Source organism: Mastacembelus armatus, chromosome 16 (genome assembly GCF_900324485.2).
Source record: "Mastacembelus armatus chromosome 16, fMasArm1.2, whole genome shotgun sequence".
In the NCBI taxonomy this organism is placed as follows: Eukaryota; Metazoa; Chordata; class Actinopteri; order Synbranchiformes; family Mastacembelidae; genus Mastacembelus; species Mastacembelus armatus.
In genome coordinates, this window is record NC_046648.1 from 18,563,034 (window position 1) to 18,582,558 (window position 19,525).

Here is a 19,525-nt window from a genome sequence, read left to right on the forward strand (position 1 = left end):
GTTAAAACGGGCAAATCTCGTTCACTCACGCGAGACTTTTTTTTCCAGCGATGCCTCGGTCTGATCAGAGTAAAGTGGCCACTTTACAGCTGTGACAAGAGACTGATCTTCTAAAAATACATTATTTCCAGAGGCCAAAGACATGAGATTATTTAGATACAGTCTAAAACTACAGGCTTAAAATGAGGGCACATAAATTTCTTTCATAATCTTAATTATGACTCTATATGTGATCTGTTTTCACTGCACTCCTCAGGGCCTCCACTTCCATAATTAACTAACAAACTTATTGCAGTTGTATTTAAAAAATTACAGCCACTTTGTATTGATTTGTATTTTGATTAGGCAGTTTCTGCATAAAGGAACCCCCTCCAGTTGTTACGCTATATCCCTGCCTGGAGTCTGGCCCCTTTGGCAGGTAGTGGGAAAATATTTATAGACACATTGACATGCTTGGATGATTTTTTGGAAATATAGGGATAATTTCCAGCCATAACAGTCAGTCACACAGTTCAGTGAAACTCATTTGCATGAAACTAAACATTGTGTGCACACATTTGTTTTCAACAAATTTCCAGTTGCCCCAGGCTTTGTCTCTTGGTCGTCATGAAATTTCTGAGTTTGGCTAAAATCACAAGAATAACATGGATGATGTAAAGTGTAAGTCCTAATTTAAGATATGCAGTCTCTCTTTATTAAAATCAGCACTTATCCCTGCATTGTAGTTCAATACAAACTGTTGTGCTCATTGTCTTTCACAGAAAAATTCCTTGTAGATAAGACTGTTTAAAATGCCTCAGATATCTTTGCTGGTCTTTATTATCTCCAGCTCATGCCCACACATCAAAAAAGCACATTGTTTTTGAAGCTAAGAGCGACTTCTTATTTTCCTTTGTCTCTCTCAAATTAAAAGAAATGGGAAGAATCAAAGAAAATTGGAGTTAGAAAGATATTTGCTGTAATGATGGACAGAAGAGAGAATCAATCTTATTTCTGTCTTGCTTCATGTGTGTGTCACTTATTTACATATTTTGCTGGATGACACAGGTTGTGTTACCCTTTGCACATCTCAGATGGAAAGGGCAGCCATACTCTAACATTGACACAATTGATATGTTTGCAGAGACAGGAGCGAGAGACAGAAGGCAGGTGGATAAGCAGAGGTTCATGAATCAGGTTTACTCTGTCAGTGGGGACAGACAGTTTAGAGTGAGAGGTGAGAAGGAGAGCCAGAGATCCTGAAAAGGAAATAAAAACGCACCAAAGTCATACAGAGGATTGTTTTTTTATAAGCCAGGTGTGTCACCGCAGGAATTCGCAACAGGTATTTGTACCTTTTTATCCTAATTTATTACTTTGACATTATATCAACATCAAGCCACTCACTGATTTTTCCAAGTGTCTCTAAATGGCAGTGTCCATGCTGAAAGGTTTGGCCCCATAGCTTGAATGTTGCTTTAAAGAGTTTAATTGATTAATTAAGGCAATTAATTACACTAGGACTGGCCAGCCACCAATTTGAATTGAAACTCACACAAGGTGGATTAAAGTCCATTAATTACTTCAGAAAATCAATTTTGCTGTGGCCCTTCAAGTAGTGAGACATGGGACAACTGTGTAAAGTGATTATGAAGTGGTATAAAGAGGTTATTTCAGCCAGTCATGATTATGATGGAGAAGTGACGACTAACACCAAATGTTCCGAAAAGGTCAAACTAATTACATGGAATGGACAGGTGGCATATTGCTGTGGCAAATTTGCTATTTCAATATTCTCTCACTCTGCTTTATGTGAGACTGTTGTTTGAAAATGCACTAAAATTAGCTGCCAATCATTCTTGAATACATTTGCTGGAAATTACTCATCGGGGGAGTACGCGTTTATGTGACTGAGTGTCAGTGTTCATGTATTTACGCATAAATGTCTGGGCCTATTTGTATTTCAGAGAGTATGGGTGTGCAAATGATGCATGGTGGGCCAGAGGGAGAAGAGAGGAAAAACAAAAGACCAGAAAAATAGGACAGAGAAGAGAGTGTTAACAGTGTGTTGCCACCCAGCTTGGTGCTTTTGCTATGTGTTTGCATGGTGCTCACATCCTAAGTGGAGAGCCTCTGTCAAGTCAGGTCTGGGCTGACCTTTTCACTCTCTAGGCACGTTTACAGCTCTCCAATACCTATCGAAATAGCTACCCTTTCCCTGCCCCTGCTCCTAGCACAATCTTGCATCACATTCTCTGTCCTTCCCCATTTTTACCTTCTCTCTCTTGCTGAGTGTTTTTATTATACTGACCTACAACCTTATGCTTAATCTCAAAATTCCCACTGCCCTTTGTCACTCCATTCATTTGTATTCCCTCTATTGTTTTCCTTTCTCTACGTTCAACCATTCCTTTGACAATGCAAATGAACTGGCAGTCTTTGCTAAGGAAGCCATGTGGGAACATAGGGCAGGGATGGCAATTAGTGGGACTGAATGAGACCATATTTGTACACACATTGATGCATTTTTCTTTAATTTTTGCCCTTTCACTTCATTACCATTAATGATGTTTGAAACTAAGGTCAAATATATTCCTTGCGCTTATCAGCTGCTATGTCTTTGCTTTCTTTATCTCCCCCAGACATGGAATTCATGTGGCTATACACCCTGTGTCAGTGCATTCTATCTGTATCTGTAATTGTGGTGAGTGTAAGATTGTGTTTGGCGGTTAGCAGCAGAGGTACTACGAGTGACATCCATGGAGGAACCCAAAGTGCCAGGCTCAAACCCGGAAGCGTCTCATGCTGTCTCCGTCTGTGCCTGGGCCTAGTGGGGGCTGTTGGGGGTGCAGTCGAAGTCCCTGTGATTGTGTTACTCAACCTACGTGCCGCTCAGTGTCTATACACCTGCATAACCTTGGTGTGTTGCCCCCTGCTAGTCAGGCAGTTTACCATCTTCTTGCTAATGCTGCTTTCAATAGACACCCACCTGCAGTATCATTTGGCAGACAGGTAAGTAAAAAGAATAAATAAATCCTCGAGAGTGTGTCTTATATATCAACATGATGCAAAGAAACATCAATTAGAGGCTTTACATAAGATACACAATATGTTTTTCTGAGAATTATACTGCAGTAAAATACAATTGCATACAAAGTTTGAATACTTACTTTTACATGTGTGGGAGAGGGGGGATGTGCGGGTCGCAAGAGTCAACATTTTTAAGTATGCTTTCAGCAGCATTGGAAGAAAATCAATAAGGGTAAAAATAAATAAAAAAACAGCAAACATCAAATATGCCATTGTATGGAGTACTGTTGCATCAGAGCAGCTATGTTCAATAGTGATATGACTGGTGTTATGGCTCTGAGAAACATAAATATTAATAAATATCAACAGGCTCTGAGGCTCATCAATTTTTAATTAACAGACTTACAAATCCAGCCTTTCAGTGAAAGAGTTATGTCTTTTTAAATAGTCTTTCATTTGCTTTAAACGGACCTGTTAACTAGTAGTAGCAGATAGTACAATACACATTCAAAGCCCTGGCGTACAGTTTCAGTATTAACTCTTTTTAAATATTTCCATATCTAAATGTTTTTTCCAGGTACTCCTCAGTGGTGACCTGCCAACGAGCTCTGTGTGTGGTTCTGCTGTGTTGGGTGGGCTCAGTTCTGTCTTCCTTTGCCCAGTTTATCGGCTCAGATGTCCTGGACACCTGGAGTAGTGGTGATACCAGTCTGGGCACAGTAGGTCTTGAACTTGGTGGCAACTGGACAACCTCTTTACCCCGTCTTACCCGTTCCCCACCCACCAGGTACCACCATGACCGCAAGGTAATTGGGAAGAACCTTCCATATGGAGGCTTCCTCTCCAAGTTTTATGTGGAAGACATGCACAACTTCACCTATGCTGAGATTCACAGTAGCCACTGGGGAGTGTGCGCCCCTGACACAATTCTCGAGCCCCAGTTTCTAGTCTATGTTCATGGAATGTCAACGTTCATGCTCCCCTTCGTTTGCCTGCTGGCCATTTATCTTGACCTGCTATGCATGAAGCCCAGAAAGACTCCAATTAGTCTTGCTGACTCCCCAAAACATGACTCCTCCCGTGTCCATTCCCTGGCTCTGTCCCTCTCACTTTTAGTTCTGCTTTGCCTGCCTATCCACATTATACATGCTCTCTTACTTTTCTCCCCGAGTACCAACCTTCCTGCCTGGGCTCATGCAATTGCCCTGTTCCTCTATCAGCTGTATGGTCTTGTGCCCCAGATCCTCTTCACTCCTCCTCTAAAACAGGTGGGGGAAAAGCGAGTGTTCTTTCCACTTTCTATTCCCAACCTTCCATCTGCACTAGCCCTGTTCAGAGGAAAACCTGTCTGCATGGCCCTGTGTGAGGCAGTGCAGTCAGCTCCATGGTCTTCAGCCCAACACTCTTTTAAGGGTAAAGTGTGCCCAGAGGTCTGAAATCTCTATCAACAATCTATCAACAATTTTCATCAACAAAAAGCTGTTAAATGTAATGTAAAGAATAATAATGCTCCTTTCACGTTTTCATTGAACAAAAAAAATAAACAATGTTTGAAACAAATTGATGGAGGACTAAAAAAGAACGAAGACAGTGCATTCTTGTTTGTTATTGGCTTTTTAACTAATCAGCAACCTTGTGCACAGACGTTATGACTAACTCACAAATGAAAAGGCCAGTTAATTATCAGGTCCCGCACCAAATGTCAGTGAGAAAATTGAGGCTCCAGATGATGACTACCATCCTGATCACAGATGTCTGTTTTCTTTGACTGCTCCTCCTATGGGTCTTATTCTAAGCCTGTTTTAAGTCTCTGGTAAGCCAACCACCAGTAATGTAGATATATGAGTGACAGCGATTAATTAGGCATTCAGTAATAACGTAGTGGCCCAGAGAGGACACAACATTGTAAAAAAAAACATAATTAACCTGTGTTTGACACAATCTTCATGACTCTTTTGATTAAATGTGTATATACAATGTTAAGCTCTGTTGTAATAAAAAGGACCTTGCTCACACTAATTGGATTGCTCATTTTGAACAGTGTTGGTGCAAGAAATCACTGATAGAGGAAAAAAAAGAAAATTCATCTCTTTTTACATGGAACACAGGCATGACAATTAACACATTTCTTTCTTTTTTCTGTTTTTCATGATCATAGAACTACTTGTTGCTCCATCCTTTTGTGGTTTAGATTTGTTATGTGTATTTTCCATTAATATTCTCATTCATTCCATTTCCTATTTATGTACTCCAAAAATACACAGTCTTCAGTCACTACAAAAAAAATCTCTGACAGGAATACATTATTGATAGAGAAATCTGAGAAAAAGCGGAAAAAGCACATTTCCCCAGCTTTTCTGGTGCAGCTGCCCATTCAATTGTTCTGTCTGCCTGAAAGCTTCCTGATTATGCTGGGCCTCAGCACGCTCAACCACCTCAATCAATGCCTCATGCTATGCTGGACCTATGTACACACCTACATGCTTTGCTGGTCACACTGCCAAGACCAATGAACCTGAGCTGTGTTCACCATCCTAGTGTAAACTGTATCTGATACACCATGTAGCCCCCCCCCCCCAAAATGAAAGAGTTTATTTGCCTGAAAATTCGGTGCAACTTGTAGAAATGAAGTATGACTAAATCATAAATGGGAAATGCTCTGTGAACCTGTTCTGGGATGTCAATCAGGTTAATCTGGATAAGTTATTCATAGATGTTTTGTGGTCATTATTGGCAGGATTATAGTACGTTCACTCCATGTCATAAACTCAGCGAAGAGTGCAACTGACTGTTTGCTTTGTCCCTATCTCATATTTGCTTATGTCTATTGATTTGATAATCACCCTCTATGATCCCAGCGGTGCTCTGATTGTCATCAGGTCTAGCAGCTGAACTGTACTGTAATGGTCAGCTAATGGCCAGTTTCCCAGGATGTATCAGAGCAACAGCATTAGTAATTAACCAACAGCAAAATTCTCTGTATTTGAATGTGTAAAATCTTTCTCTATGGAAAATAATAAAATAAACTATGCTTGAACGACAGTTGATTGTTGATTTTTTTTTTCAGTGAGAAGTAGAAATTAGTTTATCAAATAGGCAAAAACCCGAACAAGATTGAGTGCTCTGAATCCTCTAGGATAACAACAGATGAAACCTCCATTTGAAGGCCATGCACTTCTGTTTATAAGACCTATAAATGAACGATATACTCAGTTTTATTACTCGTCGACCAGAGTGGGTCTGATAGCAGGAACTACCTGTCCTACCTTTATGTCTGGTGTAGACTTGCGCATGTATATGTGTGTGAACTGTTTGCTGGCCAGAGTGTCAACTCATTCGGGTAGCGCCTGGCAAGTTCATTACTTTGATTGCCGTTTGACAATCTGTCTTTATGACAGGCGACCATGGAGACTTGCTATCGATGGGGGAGAAACACATCGATCTATCACCCTGCGACCTCCAGCGGCTTTCAAATCTAGCCCTGTGCACAGATGGACATGTTGAGTGCTTCTTGACAGAATCGGGTATTGATTGCGTGGAAGTTAATGGCAGAGTCATATTTTTCTGTATGCATCTGACTCAACCTTCCTGTCACCCTTTCTTCCTCGCTATCTGTTCTTATGATTCATTAGTAGCGCAACAGAACCTTCTGTTTTGTTTATTCTATTTATGCTGAATGAGCTGCCAGTTACAACCGGCTCCACCGCCTTCATCTTCATCTCTCCACCTATAATTCCACTATTCCCCATTGATCTAATCATATGCTCTGTCTCCTCTTTTCTTTTCACAAGATTTCAAAAACAAAACCTGCTAATTACACAGTAAACACATCCAAAAATCAGTCTGATCCCCAAGGTTATTTTTGGATTCTTTTTTATTTTGTCGTGCTTTGTATCTTTCCCCTATAAAGAAATAGTTAGCTATATATCAACAATGACACATGGACTCAAAAATAAACAAGAGTGAAAGACAGGAGAAGAGACGACTAGGCACAGGAGACGAAGAGAGATAAAGTCTGGGAAAGCGAGGAAAGGTCAGAGGAAAGAGTGAAAAATAAGACAGCACTTTCTCTACAGTAGAAACAAAAACAAACCATGGAAAGTGTACATTTCTTTAACATTTACAATTATAATTATAACAACAGCAATAATAATAACAGTAACAACAATCGTAATTGCTCAAATAATAATAATAATTAATAAAAAAAAATCAATAAGACGTCTGGTTTCTCATAAAGACAAATGATTTTTTTTTTTCATTCTTTTGTTTATTTTCTTTAAAGACCACTGGACAGTAGTTTGTTCGGCTTTGCACCTCTATAGGCTAATATTCAGTGTTAGTATAGTTGCTTTATAATGCGTTTCAATAGTAAACTGTATTCTTGTTTCTTAAAAGTTTCATTTAATTTATGTTCCTGTTCTTTTTTTATACAAATATTTCAGAGATATGTATATTTGTTCATGTCATGTTTACTGTACGTATGAATGTGTGCATGTATCTGCATATGTGTGGTAGCATTCAGAAGAAAAATATCCATCCACTGTATTTTATCATTCATTCCTTTTGCTATCACTCCCCTTGCCCTTCTTATTAAGACTTTTAAACCTTTTTATCCTCTTAATGACATTCTAAAATAATTAAGCTTTTCTTTAATGCCTTAGCAAGTCATATTCCTTTCTTCCTTGTCGGGAACGCAGCCCAGTGCTAATCCTTTCATTATTAGGAGCCAACAAAGGAGGAGTGATAGAGGGGGACAGACAGAGAAAGAGAGATATAAGAGAGAGGGGAGAGGGTGGTAACAGGTGAATGGAGAGGAAGAGATGGAGAGGAAATTAAAAGAAAAGTGAACCACCTTTCCCTCACTGTTGCAGCAAGAGGGGGAAAGTAGATTTGTTTTCACAAATTATTGGCAGGCCAACCAACAGGGACAGCAAAACAGGACAGTTATCTCGTTAATAAAGTCTGGATACTTCCCAGGACTCTGGACTTACACACTCCAGTGTTGTTAAGGAATTATATATGGGTTACACTCTGTAGACAAGACACTTTGGCAATTTTAAAAATTTCAATTTTCTAGTGTCAATTCTCCTCCCTTCTCAGTGTCCCATCCCTCCCTACACACTGCTCCCACTGTGTCCAACAGTTACAGACTGAGCTTTGTGAAATGGATGGGTGTCTCCAGGCATGGAATTATAGCAGTCATCTGCCTCTAATTCGCCTTCCACTTTGGCGACTACATGGGCAGAGTACTGGGTTCCTTTGTGTTCCCTGCTTCCCTTTCAGTCAAAATAATTATGGGATCATTTTGCTATTGTCTACATTCACCTCACCCTCTCCCCTGTGCTCTCTGTTTTTCTCTGTTTCTCCGACTTACAGTATATGGCACAGTCGTTATTGGCTGGTGGGTCTATAGGCTCTCTTTTTCTCAGTCTGTCTCTGGGTTTATGTGGGATGGAATGGAATAAGATGGACAGGTTGTGTGCAGTATCTGTATACAGTCGTTTTCAGAAGGCCGTCTGTTATGGCGTATATTTGTGTGTGTGTGTGTGTGTGTGGTATATAAGAAGGGAGACAGGGAGAGGAACAGATAGAAGGATGAGGTCAAAAGAGAAGGGGATAGGGAAGGGAAGGAGAAGGGCTACAGTAAGTATTCTTTCTTGCCCTGGCTTGCGTCGTTCCCATTGAGAAAGGCCTCCTGCACCTCGCCATGTTCATCCAACCCACTGGCCTCATGGGTAAGATAAGAACCTAAATGAAAAGAAAGAGAGAGCAAGAGACAGACAGAGAGAGAGAGAGACCAAGACGGAGATCGGAAGGGGACGTTAGGTGGCAAAGCGTCATGATCGTTGCAGTGCCATGCAGCATTATCAAACAAATCAGTGCAAATATTATTGAGTACCATACCTGTGACTGATTAATTCATTAGTTAACTGATTGTTAGGCTAATACCAAGCAAGAATAGGCTCTCGAGTACGGTACGAGCCTACCGGTGGAAATTAAAGGTAGGGGATTAATGAGCAAATAGAAGAGCAGAGGTGGTGAGAAGACGATAGAGAATAAAAGACAGGGAGGGAGAAAAGGTTGGAGGGAAGGTTAGGTGCAAAAGAACAACGGCATGTTTGCATCACTCAGAAAAGCCATCAAACATATTTTAACACCCCTCATGTCTGTATGATTAATGATTCAGTGCAGTGCCGGTTACAGAGAGCAAGAACCGCTCAAGTCATCTTCCTGCTGAAGTGTCCTTTCACTCCAGTGGTGAGTGACACTCTCATTCTACTTACGGCAAAGGCTGACTGGCATGCTGACAGTCACAGTGAGCCGAAGACAAAGCCCTAATGGCCCTGTCTCAACACTGATTGGCTGTAATAGTCCTGTCTCTGTGCTGATTGGCGGTCTGAATGTTGACTGACAGCTTGTCTAGCTATAGGGTAAGTAATGGCTGGTCGCAACCTGCTACACTTTTCCTGGATCATTTCTTGGCAGCTGTGATGCGCAGTCAAAGGCTGCCAACATGGGGGCACTTAAAAAGATAGGGAACTCAGGGAGGCTGCTTTTAATAGATGAGCCTTGATAGTAACATGCAGTCATAAAACATGGGAACCACACCTTCATTTCCCACCCTGCCTGATCTCTTCCACTATCCTGGCCAAGGTCATTCATCATGGACCATACCTAACGGGAGAGAAGCATCCCATCCTCGCTACTCTAAGATGACAATTTTACACTTTAGTTTTAAAAGATTCTTTTCAAAGACCATGGATGTAACTAGCCTCCAGTCATTTTTTTCCCCACAGATTGTTATGCCAGAAAGTGAAGTAATGAGAAAACCTCAGGTGCAAAGATGTGTCTGCTGTTTGTGAGCAACATCTTTGTGAGTATATATGTGTGTGCGTGGGTGTTACCTTTCTGTCGGACGGAGCACCAGATGGTAACAATGAGGACGCAGATGACAGTGAAAACCAGCAGTGCCAGAACGCCACCTATCACCGCATACGGTACTGCACTGTGAGTCTCTACCACTGCACCGGGATCTGAGACAGAACAAGAGAGACAACAGAGTGTGTGGGTGGAATATGAGGTATATAAAGGGTAATATGGAGATGAAGAGACAGAGAAGTGCAGGGAGAGAAATAGTGATGAATCAAAAAGTAAAAGCAGGAGCAAGGTAGGCTAAAAAAATCAGAGAAAAGAGAAAAAGAAAGCATTAAAACACCAGTGTGGGAGAGAGTACAGCAAGACAGGAGAAAAGAGAAGTCGATATTTTCAGCCTAACTTGCATTATCACCTTTTATCATCCCCCACTGCTCAGGATGGCAAACAGTCAGAACAGGTAAGAAAAAGGTAGAGAAATGAGGAGAGTGAATAAAGAAATAGTAAGTGTGTCAACCTTTAAAAACCCACTCCAACCAAGCACCTGTCAAGAGCACAATGCATTTTGAATAAAGTAAACTTTGAACATGTTTAGACCCTGAGTAGTGTAGCCCTGTGAAATGAAATCAAATACTTCATCCCCAAGATAGAGAGAAAGTGAAGAGAGATAAAGAGAGATAAAAAGATCAGAAAGGCCAGTTTCTGTGGTATTTTATCATACAAAATTGTGATAAAAGAAATTGGCAACCTTTCCTTTTACCAGAACAGTAGGCAAGAAGTACTGCAGAACATTTTGACAGTAGTAGAGCCCAGACTACATATCATTATGAAATAATTATACGCTTTTGATTATTAAGATGCTTTCACACCTTCCTGCAGCTGTTGCACACAATCTGCTGTTTAGCCTGTATAAGATCTCACCTTTAGCAGCTTTACATGATAATTTCATGTACAAATACTGAAACAAAACGGAGGGTTACTGAAAGAAATTGTAGGTTAGCACTGAAATGATTAGTCAATCAAGCAGTTAGTGAATGGACAAAACTGTTGTAACTGTCTATTATACTAATCAATTTATTGTTTGAGTCTTATCAAGAAAAAAAGCAAAATATGTTTTTTCTTTTTTTTTTTTTAATTCCACTTGAATGGAATTATTTGATTGATTGATCAAATAAAACAATTTAAAGACATCACCTGTTAGCTCTGGGTAATATTGATGTTAATTTCTCAGCATTGTCTGACAATTAATGAATTTACATTAAAAAAAACAAACAACTGAGGTGTTAGTTGCAGCCTTAATATAGATCATACAGCAACACAAGCTTGTATTCATGTGTGCAAGCTTACTTATGAATACTGGCTGACAACAATAAAATCCAATGACAGAAAGAGAAAGAAGTGCTTAGGATATATATAGTCTAACTAAATACTGAGACACCAGCTGAGTCACTGAGAATAACAAAAAGCTTCTTTTTCTGATGGGGTGTAGTGTAAGAGCTTGTAAGGCCAATAGGAGGCAAGGACACAGAGTTATTGATGCAGATCTTGGACCTTGACAGAGTGGAATTAAAACATGAATCATTAATACGGTGCTAACACACAGATCAGGAGAGTGATGGAGAAGGTGAAGGAAAGGCAAAGGAGAAGGGATTGACAACTGACGAAAGGGCAGTTCATTTGTGTACATATATATCATTGACATGCGACCCGTAGAGCGCTGTGACAAACTGCTGCTTATGTGTGTGTGAGAGATAAAATAAATGTGTGCAAGTATGATTCAAAAATGATAGGATCAAGCGGGCGGCCCAAGCAATATTTCACATTGGATGAAAAAGCAAGCGCCCAAGCAGTCTACTTTTACCTCACGCCACCCTGTTGTTAACCCACAACAGCCCAGACCTCAGCAGGAAATGACTGACAGTATTAAAAAGGGTGTTGCTTCTCAGAGGAGACCCTCGGATGATACATCGACATCGACTAAGCATTCACCAAACTGTTCAAGGCTCTTTATGACATCTCCACACATGCCCAGCAGGTGAAGAACCTCTACCTGCCACTGACAGTGGCAGCTCCAATAGGAGAACAAGAAAGATGCTCCCACTCATTTCGCTTCTTCTCTTCTTTTAAGTAACAGAGAAGAGACAGAGAGCAGCCAAAGGTGTGGAAAGAAAGATGAGAAAGCAGTGATCATGTGCGTGTGAGTGTGAGTGTATGTACGAGATAAATAGATTCTGCAGATAAGAAGAGAGGAAAACTAGTGAAAGGGAGTATGTCGTTTTACAAACACACACACATACATGAATTTGGGGTCATGGAGTAGTGCACAGCAGCCTTTCTTTCTCCTGCTGTGTAACAGTCATCTGGGAGAACACAGTTAGGCAACCACCTGGATCCCTGATCTTTCTTTCATTTTTTTACTCTCTTGTTGTATGTGTGTGTGTGTTGTGAGTGTCTGTGTGTGCAGATTAATATGTCTGTGCAGCATCTTCTAAGACCTCCAGAGGCCGGTGTCAGTCAGCTAAAGCCTGCATGTGCTGCTAGTTCCTTAAACTCTGAATGCAGATTCATTAACAATACCCACCAAACACTAAGAGACCCCCACTTTGACCACACACACACACTCACACACAAATGCTGACTGGGCAGTGTGTGTGTGGGTGGAGCATCAAACAGCCAGAGATAAGAAAGGGGAGAGAAAATGGTGCATGTCCAAGCATTTGCAGGCACGTACGCTCATGTAGATGCAGGTCAAAGGAAGGTTGCAGCAGAAAAAGTGTGTGTTTGTGTGCGTGTGGGCCACCTGAGAGCCATCAACTGAATAGGGGCGTGGAAGACACCAAAGGAGAGCAGGGAAGGACGAGGAGAGAGATGGAGGGTAGTAGAGGCAGAACAAAAAAAGGTGTGTGCGTTACCTTCCACGTCCTGGGTGAAGTTGGGTGTTAGGAGGGTTGGGGTGACGGGATGGGAGGTGATGGGTTGGGTGGTTTTAGGAGTGGAAGGGACCGTGGTAATGAGTGACACATTATCTACAGACAGACAGGGAATGGGATAACACATACACAAATGCTATTATCTACACCATGCAGTGACATTTCAACATAGACATTGCAGGGTTTTATAGCAAAGATACTAGTGCACATAAAACATGACACATGCTTTATTGCGGCTGAATATTAATTGAGCTCTGCGTCAGCATCCTGCTCAGTAATCATTGGACGGTAGCTTCACAAACATTTCTTTATTTCTTCCAAAGAGTTCAGAGTGGGAGGCACTGATGTAAAACACAAGTAAAAGAGGAAAGACTTATTTCAAACACACTTATCAGCAACTGAGGCCAAGGCCGTTTCGCTAGCAGAGACAAATACTGCTAATTATTTTCCTATTTTCCAATTATTAAATAGACTGTGTGCGCAAAATGGAATCAATCGCAACCACTGACAATGATAAGAACGTGGACACATGACATTTTATGAAGGACCACTACACCAGCTGAGGGGGTTAAAAAAAGATGTTTACAAAGGAAAGACATGCTTTAAAGCAGAGGCCAAAGAGAATTACACCTGGCAGACTGACATTCATCTACAAGGCAATTGGTATATATAGGAACACTTTTTCTATCACTGACACATTTTCCATGGTTACAATGACAGGAGAGACAGAGACATTGTCTGTGACAGATGCATTCCCAGTGGAACTGTGCCATGCAGGGACAGTCTTATTCAATACTGAACAATGGCTTGGATCTTGACACATTCTCCAAATCAATGGCTAAGACACAATGGTAGGTAAAGACGTAGATAGAGACAAGTTCATATGCTGTTAAAGACAAAAATAATAGCTGGCAAGGACTCAAAGGGAGATGGAGGTGTGTGTCTGTGTGTGTGCATCAGCAATTCACAATGAATAACATGGCACTTCATCAAACAATCTCTATAAAACCGCAATGTACTGGGTAGTCTATGTACCTGAAGTCTTGGGACACACAGACACACACACACGCACACACACACAAGGCTTGTTTTGAAATACATGCCACCTCGTACACACACACACACACACACACGCACGCACGCACGCGCGCGCGCACACACACACACACACACACACACACACACACACCCAGACCATGCTTCTGCATTCTTAGACAAAAATACATAATTGCCCGTTCACGCGCGCACACACGCACACGCACGCACCCACACACACACACGCACACACAAACACACACAGATATATATACACACAAACACACACTGCCCTTTCTGCTCAGGAGTAATTTATTGGTAAGTATTCCTCTGTCTCATCTCTCCCTTTCTCCCACTGGCCCTGAGATCATCAATCTCTTTTTGCACTCTTCTAATGTCAGCACTATACCTCCCCCCTCCCACTTTTTTTTCTTTCTTCAAGCTCAGCCTTGGTTATCTTCACTGTGTAAAGAAAAGTACATGATGCATAATGTATTGTGGAAAACTCAAGAGTTTTTGGTGAAGAAAAAGTGAGGGAGGCAGAGGTAAATTAGTCTAGGTAGAAAGAAATAAAAATGACTCTACAATTATCTAAATGTGATGCTCTGAGTGCATCTGTGAGAGGATGTATCTATACATGTGCATGCGTACATGCGGCTGTCATTTCAGCCTGAGGATTAATGGCTGGGGTCGGTACACTAATTAAGTGGAGCTGATTCATTTTCCTTTAATGCCTAAAAATAGTTATTTCTCACCATTTCGTTTTACCTTCACCTCTCACTTTCTTTTCTCTTTCTTCTTCAACCAAACTCTCTCCCATCACTTGCACCCCCTCCCTCCTTTACTTTCCTTCATTCTGGTTTCATTCCTCGATGACTATGTTCCCTCACTGCCTCTCTTCAACTTAATTAAGGAGAATGCCATACAGCTGTCATTCTCTTGGCCGATAGCCTCTTTTTTCTACATCACATTGTTATTCATTAACACTATATGGCTGCCAATCAGGCACACAGCCCATGTTATTTCCAGGGATGGATCTGGTGGCACTTGTGATAATGACGTCTCTCATCGTATCTCATTCTTGCAGAAGTGTGCCTGAGGATACTGCGCTGCCGTTTTCAATGAGCCCCGTTATTCTTTCAGGTTCAGTGTTCCTGATTAGAAGGGCCTTGCCCAGAGCAGTGGTGGCTCCAGCTGCCAGTCTTACTTTGAATGAAGACATTGGTCAAGAGTCCACTGCTGAGGCCACCAGTGATTGGCTTAAGAGACATTCAAAAGTTATCCAGAAACCAATAGGGGTTTTGTTATTATTAGGAGGAAAACAGCAGAGCAGTCTTTTTTTTTTCAGACAAAATTAACTATGTCTGGCTTCCTCTGCCTCTATCCTCCAACCTTTTTCTATTTCTCCTCATTCTGTTTTTTGAAAGTCATACTTAAATAGACGTCTATGTTTTTCATTCCAATTATCCTGACAGCCTATTACAATAGCCAAAGAGACATAGGCTAATCCCTGGTTACCTAGTATCACTCACCATCTCACTATTTCCCCCATTCTTTCATCTTTCTATCACCTTTTTGTGAAACTTTCGATGAAACTGTTAGCTTCCTCAATTAATCCTCTTACACACTTCCTTATCTGTTTAATTGATACATGCCCACATTCACATATTTACGCCTATGTGTGATACATATATGCAAACAACTCTGATCTCCCCATCTCTGACTCTCCATCTCCCACACTCTCTCATGCAATTCAATTGTAATGGGTTTTATTGGCTTGGCGATTCATCTGAGTGCAGCAGCTCAGTTCAATTACATAAGGGAGCCCTCTGGGCTTTCACCAGACAATCAGCAACATTCTCCTCCAGTCACATGCATACGCATTCATGTGCACCTTCGCATACACATACATGAAAAAATCCAATTTCTCCTTAACAATGGTGGCACAGAGATGAAACAACCAAGAGAGTCCACATCCTTTTCGCATTCTGCAGATACTTGCCGTGTGAAATGTGTACGAGTGTGTGCTCTGTGATTCAACAATCTCTCACATTTATATCATTAGTGACTTTCTGAAAATTTCAGAAAGCAATTAAATTATATTAACTTGTGTGCACTCACATAGTACTTGCCCTTAGTCTTTCTCTAAAATGTAAACGCATTAAAGCAAATGTGCGAGCACACACACACACACACACACACACACACACACCCTCACACACACACACACACACACACACAAATGTTTGTTTTCATTCCTTTTGGGGACACCGACATATCATTTCCTGCAGATTTATCTTAATTTTAATAATAATCAATACTTGCTCAGCCCTTACCCTTATCCTCGGTTTAGACTGAAGTTAAATTTAGTGATTTACATGATGTGTAGTCCCCAGATGTTTTCCAAGTCCCTCACAGTGTCAGTGTGTAAACAAGTTTTAATCCACACACACAAAGTTGTGAACAGTTAAATGAAACTCAGCTTCAATGCATCACGTCTTTGCCTCAGCCCGGTCTCCCCGGAGAGTTTCCCACCTCTCGCTCACTGTTCTCCTTCACCCGTATTAAGTCCGTCTCCCTTCATAAAATGACAGAGCCTAAAGCAGCTGCAGCAAATTGGAAGCCAGTTTTGCCTGAGTTTGTGCTCAGTGTGCAGACCCTGATCGCCGATAACGCTCACAGTGGGAAGGCTGACACGAAAGGAGAGGGAGAGACAAGAGAGCACACTGGTAGTTTTTCTGCACCTGCAATAAAATGGTTTCTTTTCTGCTGACTCATCACTTGCTTTACAACGCATATCCTCCAGTGTGCCCTCCTAGCCCCCGCCTCCTACCCTAGTGCACCATGGGATTCCCTCTGGGCAGGCTAGGAGCCAACTAAACTGACATTCTGTTTATCTGACAGGCTATGGTACTGAATGTTAACCTGCATTTGACCTGCATCATCCTTCTTCTCTCCTTTTTCATCCCTCCATCACTTCTTTCCCTCCCTCGCTCCATCTGTCCATCCCTCCTTCTCTCTGCTCCTCATTCTAGAAAGTTAGGCCCTCTTTGAGCAAGAAGAATGAACTGCAGCTGAACTAAGAATGAAGGGCAAACTGGTGGGATGGAGAGTGCAGGTTGAAAGGGTCTAGGAGGAGTAGGGGGTGGAAGAGGAAGTGGGCAAGAGGTGTAAAAGAGGTGACAACAGTGGGCAGAGCACAGGAAAGGAAGGACAAAGAAAGGAAGGGGGGAGTGGGAGAGAAAAGGAGAGGAAACACACAAGATAGTAAAAGAGGAGATGAGAAAAGGAGTGGTAAGACAAAGCAAGAGAGATTGTGAGGTTGGAATATGTCTGAGACTGGAAATAGTCTCACAGAGAATGAAAAAGTAAGGCACAAGAAGAGGAGCAAAAATAAAATGAGACTATGCTTTTTTTTCTACCACCAAAGTCTTTGGGAATAAGTGAAGAGCTTTGTTACAAAATGAAATATTCATTTGAAAAAAGGAAAAAATGAGACACCTACTAAAACAACGTGGGAGCTGAAATGAAAAAAGCACAGTGTGGAGAAGTGTGATTCATCTTAACTTATTTTGCAGCATAGAATCATATTTATTTTCAGTATTAACTGATGAATTTTGTCTTTAATAATCAGAAGTAGCACTTTACTTACACCATCTCAAATCATCCAGGGTTGTTTGCTTGGATTTGCAGTGATGTATAACAAACATGCCATTTTGGATTTATAAAGACACACATAGCCATGGGAAGACTGTAGCCTGACTGAGCTCATATGATATTTCTTGAGAAATTAACTTGATGTTAACCACATTATTAGCTGTGACATATGGGAAAATCAAGAATGACTTTCAGTCGTCTGCAGATTAATATGATGGCTGAATCAACAACTCTGAGCTTTTTGAGATAAGGCTTGAAACAATCTGCCCAGTGGGTGAGTGCATACTTGAAGTACAGCAAACCACCACTGATACGGGACTACAGCAGGAGGATTTAAGAAGCTGATTGCTGGAAATCCGTGGTGCAAAGCAAAGGAGCTGAGACTTGGCTTATGTTGGTTATGTGGATTTCGGGTCTTTTATGGATTTTTGTTGAGGCAAGATTCCTTGCTTTAAATGTATCTTTTTTTTTTTTTTAAATAAAAGAGGATATGAAAAAAAAAAGCAAATTAATGTCCAGCACAGAGCAACCATATGAAATAACGAAGATAAATGATGAAATATAAGAAAGAAGAAATGGCATAGAGAAAAACAAATGAAGGCGACAGCTCAAAAAAATGGTGAGGGAGGAAGCTGAGGAGGAGGGAACAAGCCAGAACATTTTTTCCACAGTGGTGGCAACACACATCAAAGCTCGACATGTCTAACCTTCTAGGATAGAGACAGAGAGAGAGAGAGGGAGTGAAAGAGAGAGAAAGAGGGAAGTGGGTGGGGATGTCACCTTTCATCTTGCCACTGTTGCCACCCTTGGTGCTTGTGGAAAGCTGCCATTATGTGTGCTGTTTGATGCTAGACACGCTTGTACAGAGTGTGAGATTGTTGGTTCTATGTGTGTGCGAGTGAAATAGAAAGAGAGTTAGTGTGATGGATGAGGGGGCACTAACCAAAATCGGGCTAAAAATGCTATATAAGCCATCATGTCTCATTTCACTCCATCCTGCCTTCTGCTACTGAGCTCCAAATCAGGCGCTGGGCTGCAACGACAGGAAATGCCAGCAGGGGGTTCTAGATCAACAGGGCAAACCTGCTGAGTGACAGTAGTGTGCATGCAATTAGGCCAAACTCTGAATGCACTGCAGAAGTCTATAATGGTGTGCTTGCTTTGCAATTTAATTTTTCTGCTATCCCATTAAAACCCCACTATTCCTATTTTGCAAGTTCGCCTCGTCGTTACGTGCGGATTACACGGCACTAACACACATCAAAACCTGGATTTCAAATGTGCCTCACGCACGGAGAGAAAGTTGCCAATTTGTTACGTTTCCTGAAAAATACGATGATCCAAGATTTTCATGTGATGTTGCAAGTTCCAACATCATTCTCCTCTTTGAGCCACGGTGCGCAGTCTATCTGGGTGAGCATGCATTAAGAATTTAGCCACCACCAGTGAATCAAGGTGCAGCATCTTGGAAAACTTGTAAAACCTGACAAAAGCCTCTTTCCCACATCTTCCTTCTCATCTGATATCTCTATGAAGCAAAGTTGATTCACCTGAATTTTAAATTAAACAGATGTTCCACTCTTGTTTTTTTGTTTGCCAACTGTTACCATATAAAAGTCAGAGTTTCAGGAGATTCAGCAGTGCACCAAGTTAACTTTTGTTGTCTTTGTCTCCTACATGTCGTCTTGTATTGTGAAACTCTTAATTGTCAAAACAGCTACTATCATTCTTGGTGATTTAAGATATTCTGAGCTCCTTGAAGAGAGGAAAGGGTCACAAGAGACATGACAAATTGGTTCTTCACAAAAGATTGTCTGAATAATGATGTTGTGACTAGCATCTGAGCGAGGTAGCCAGTGCCTTCTTGTGGGATCAATATCTTTGCTGAATCAATTGCACAGGAGGTTTAGCAGAGTTTTCCTGCTGTGCACCGAATCAGAAAACAAATAAAGCTGAAAGACAGATGAGACAAGCATCAAGATTTAATGGCTCTGTTGCCCAATGCCAAAACAGCCAGACTC

At 41.3% G+C, this 19,525-nt stretch overlaps 1 protein-coding gene across 4 annotated transcripts in view; it reads right to left on the reverse strand.

Moving 5' to 3' along the window:
• Positions 1 to 6,865: 6,865 nt before the first annotated feature.
• Positions 6,866 to 19,525, reverse strand: part of cadm4 (cell adhesion molecule 4) — a 133,939-nt gene continuing 121,279 nt past the window's right edge. For 2 of the 4 annotated variants that reach the window (XM_026316980.2, XM_026316979.1), the window contains exons 7-9: positions 12,795 to 12,908; positions 9,915 to 10,043; positions 6,866 to 8,757 (exon numbers count right to left, since the gene is read on the reverse strand). In XM_026316980.2, the coding sequence (XP_026172765.1) occupies positions 8,648 to 8,757; positions 9,915 to 10,043; positions 12,795 to 12,908 (353 nt within the window). In that variant the 3' untranslated portion in view covers positions 6,866 to 8,647. Of the gene's footprint in view, positions 8,758 to 8,913; positions 8,993 to 9,914; positions 10,044 to 12,794; positions 12,909 to 19,525 lie in introns of all 4 variants that reach the window. The other 2 variants (XM_026316981.1, XM_026316982.1) reach the window with 2 other exon arrangements.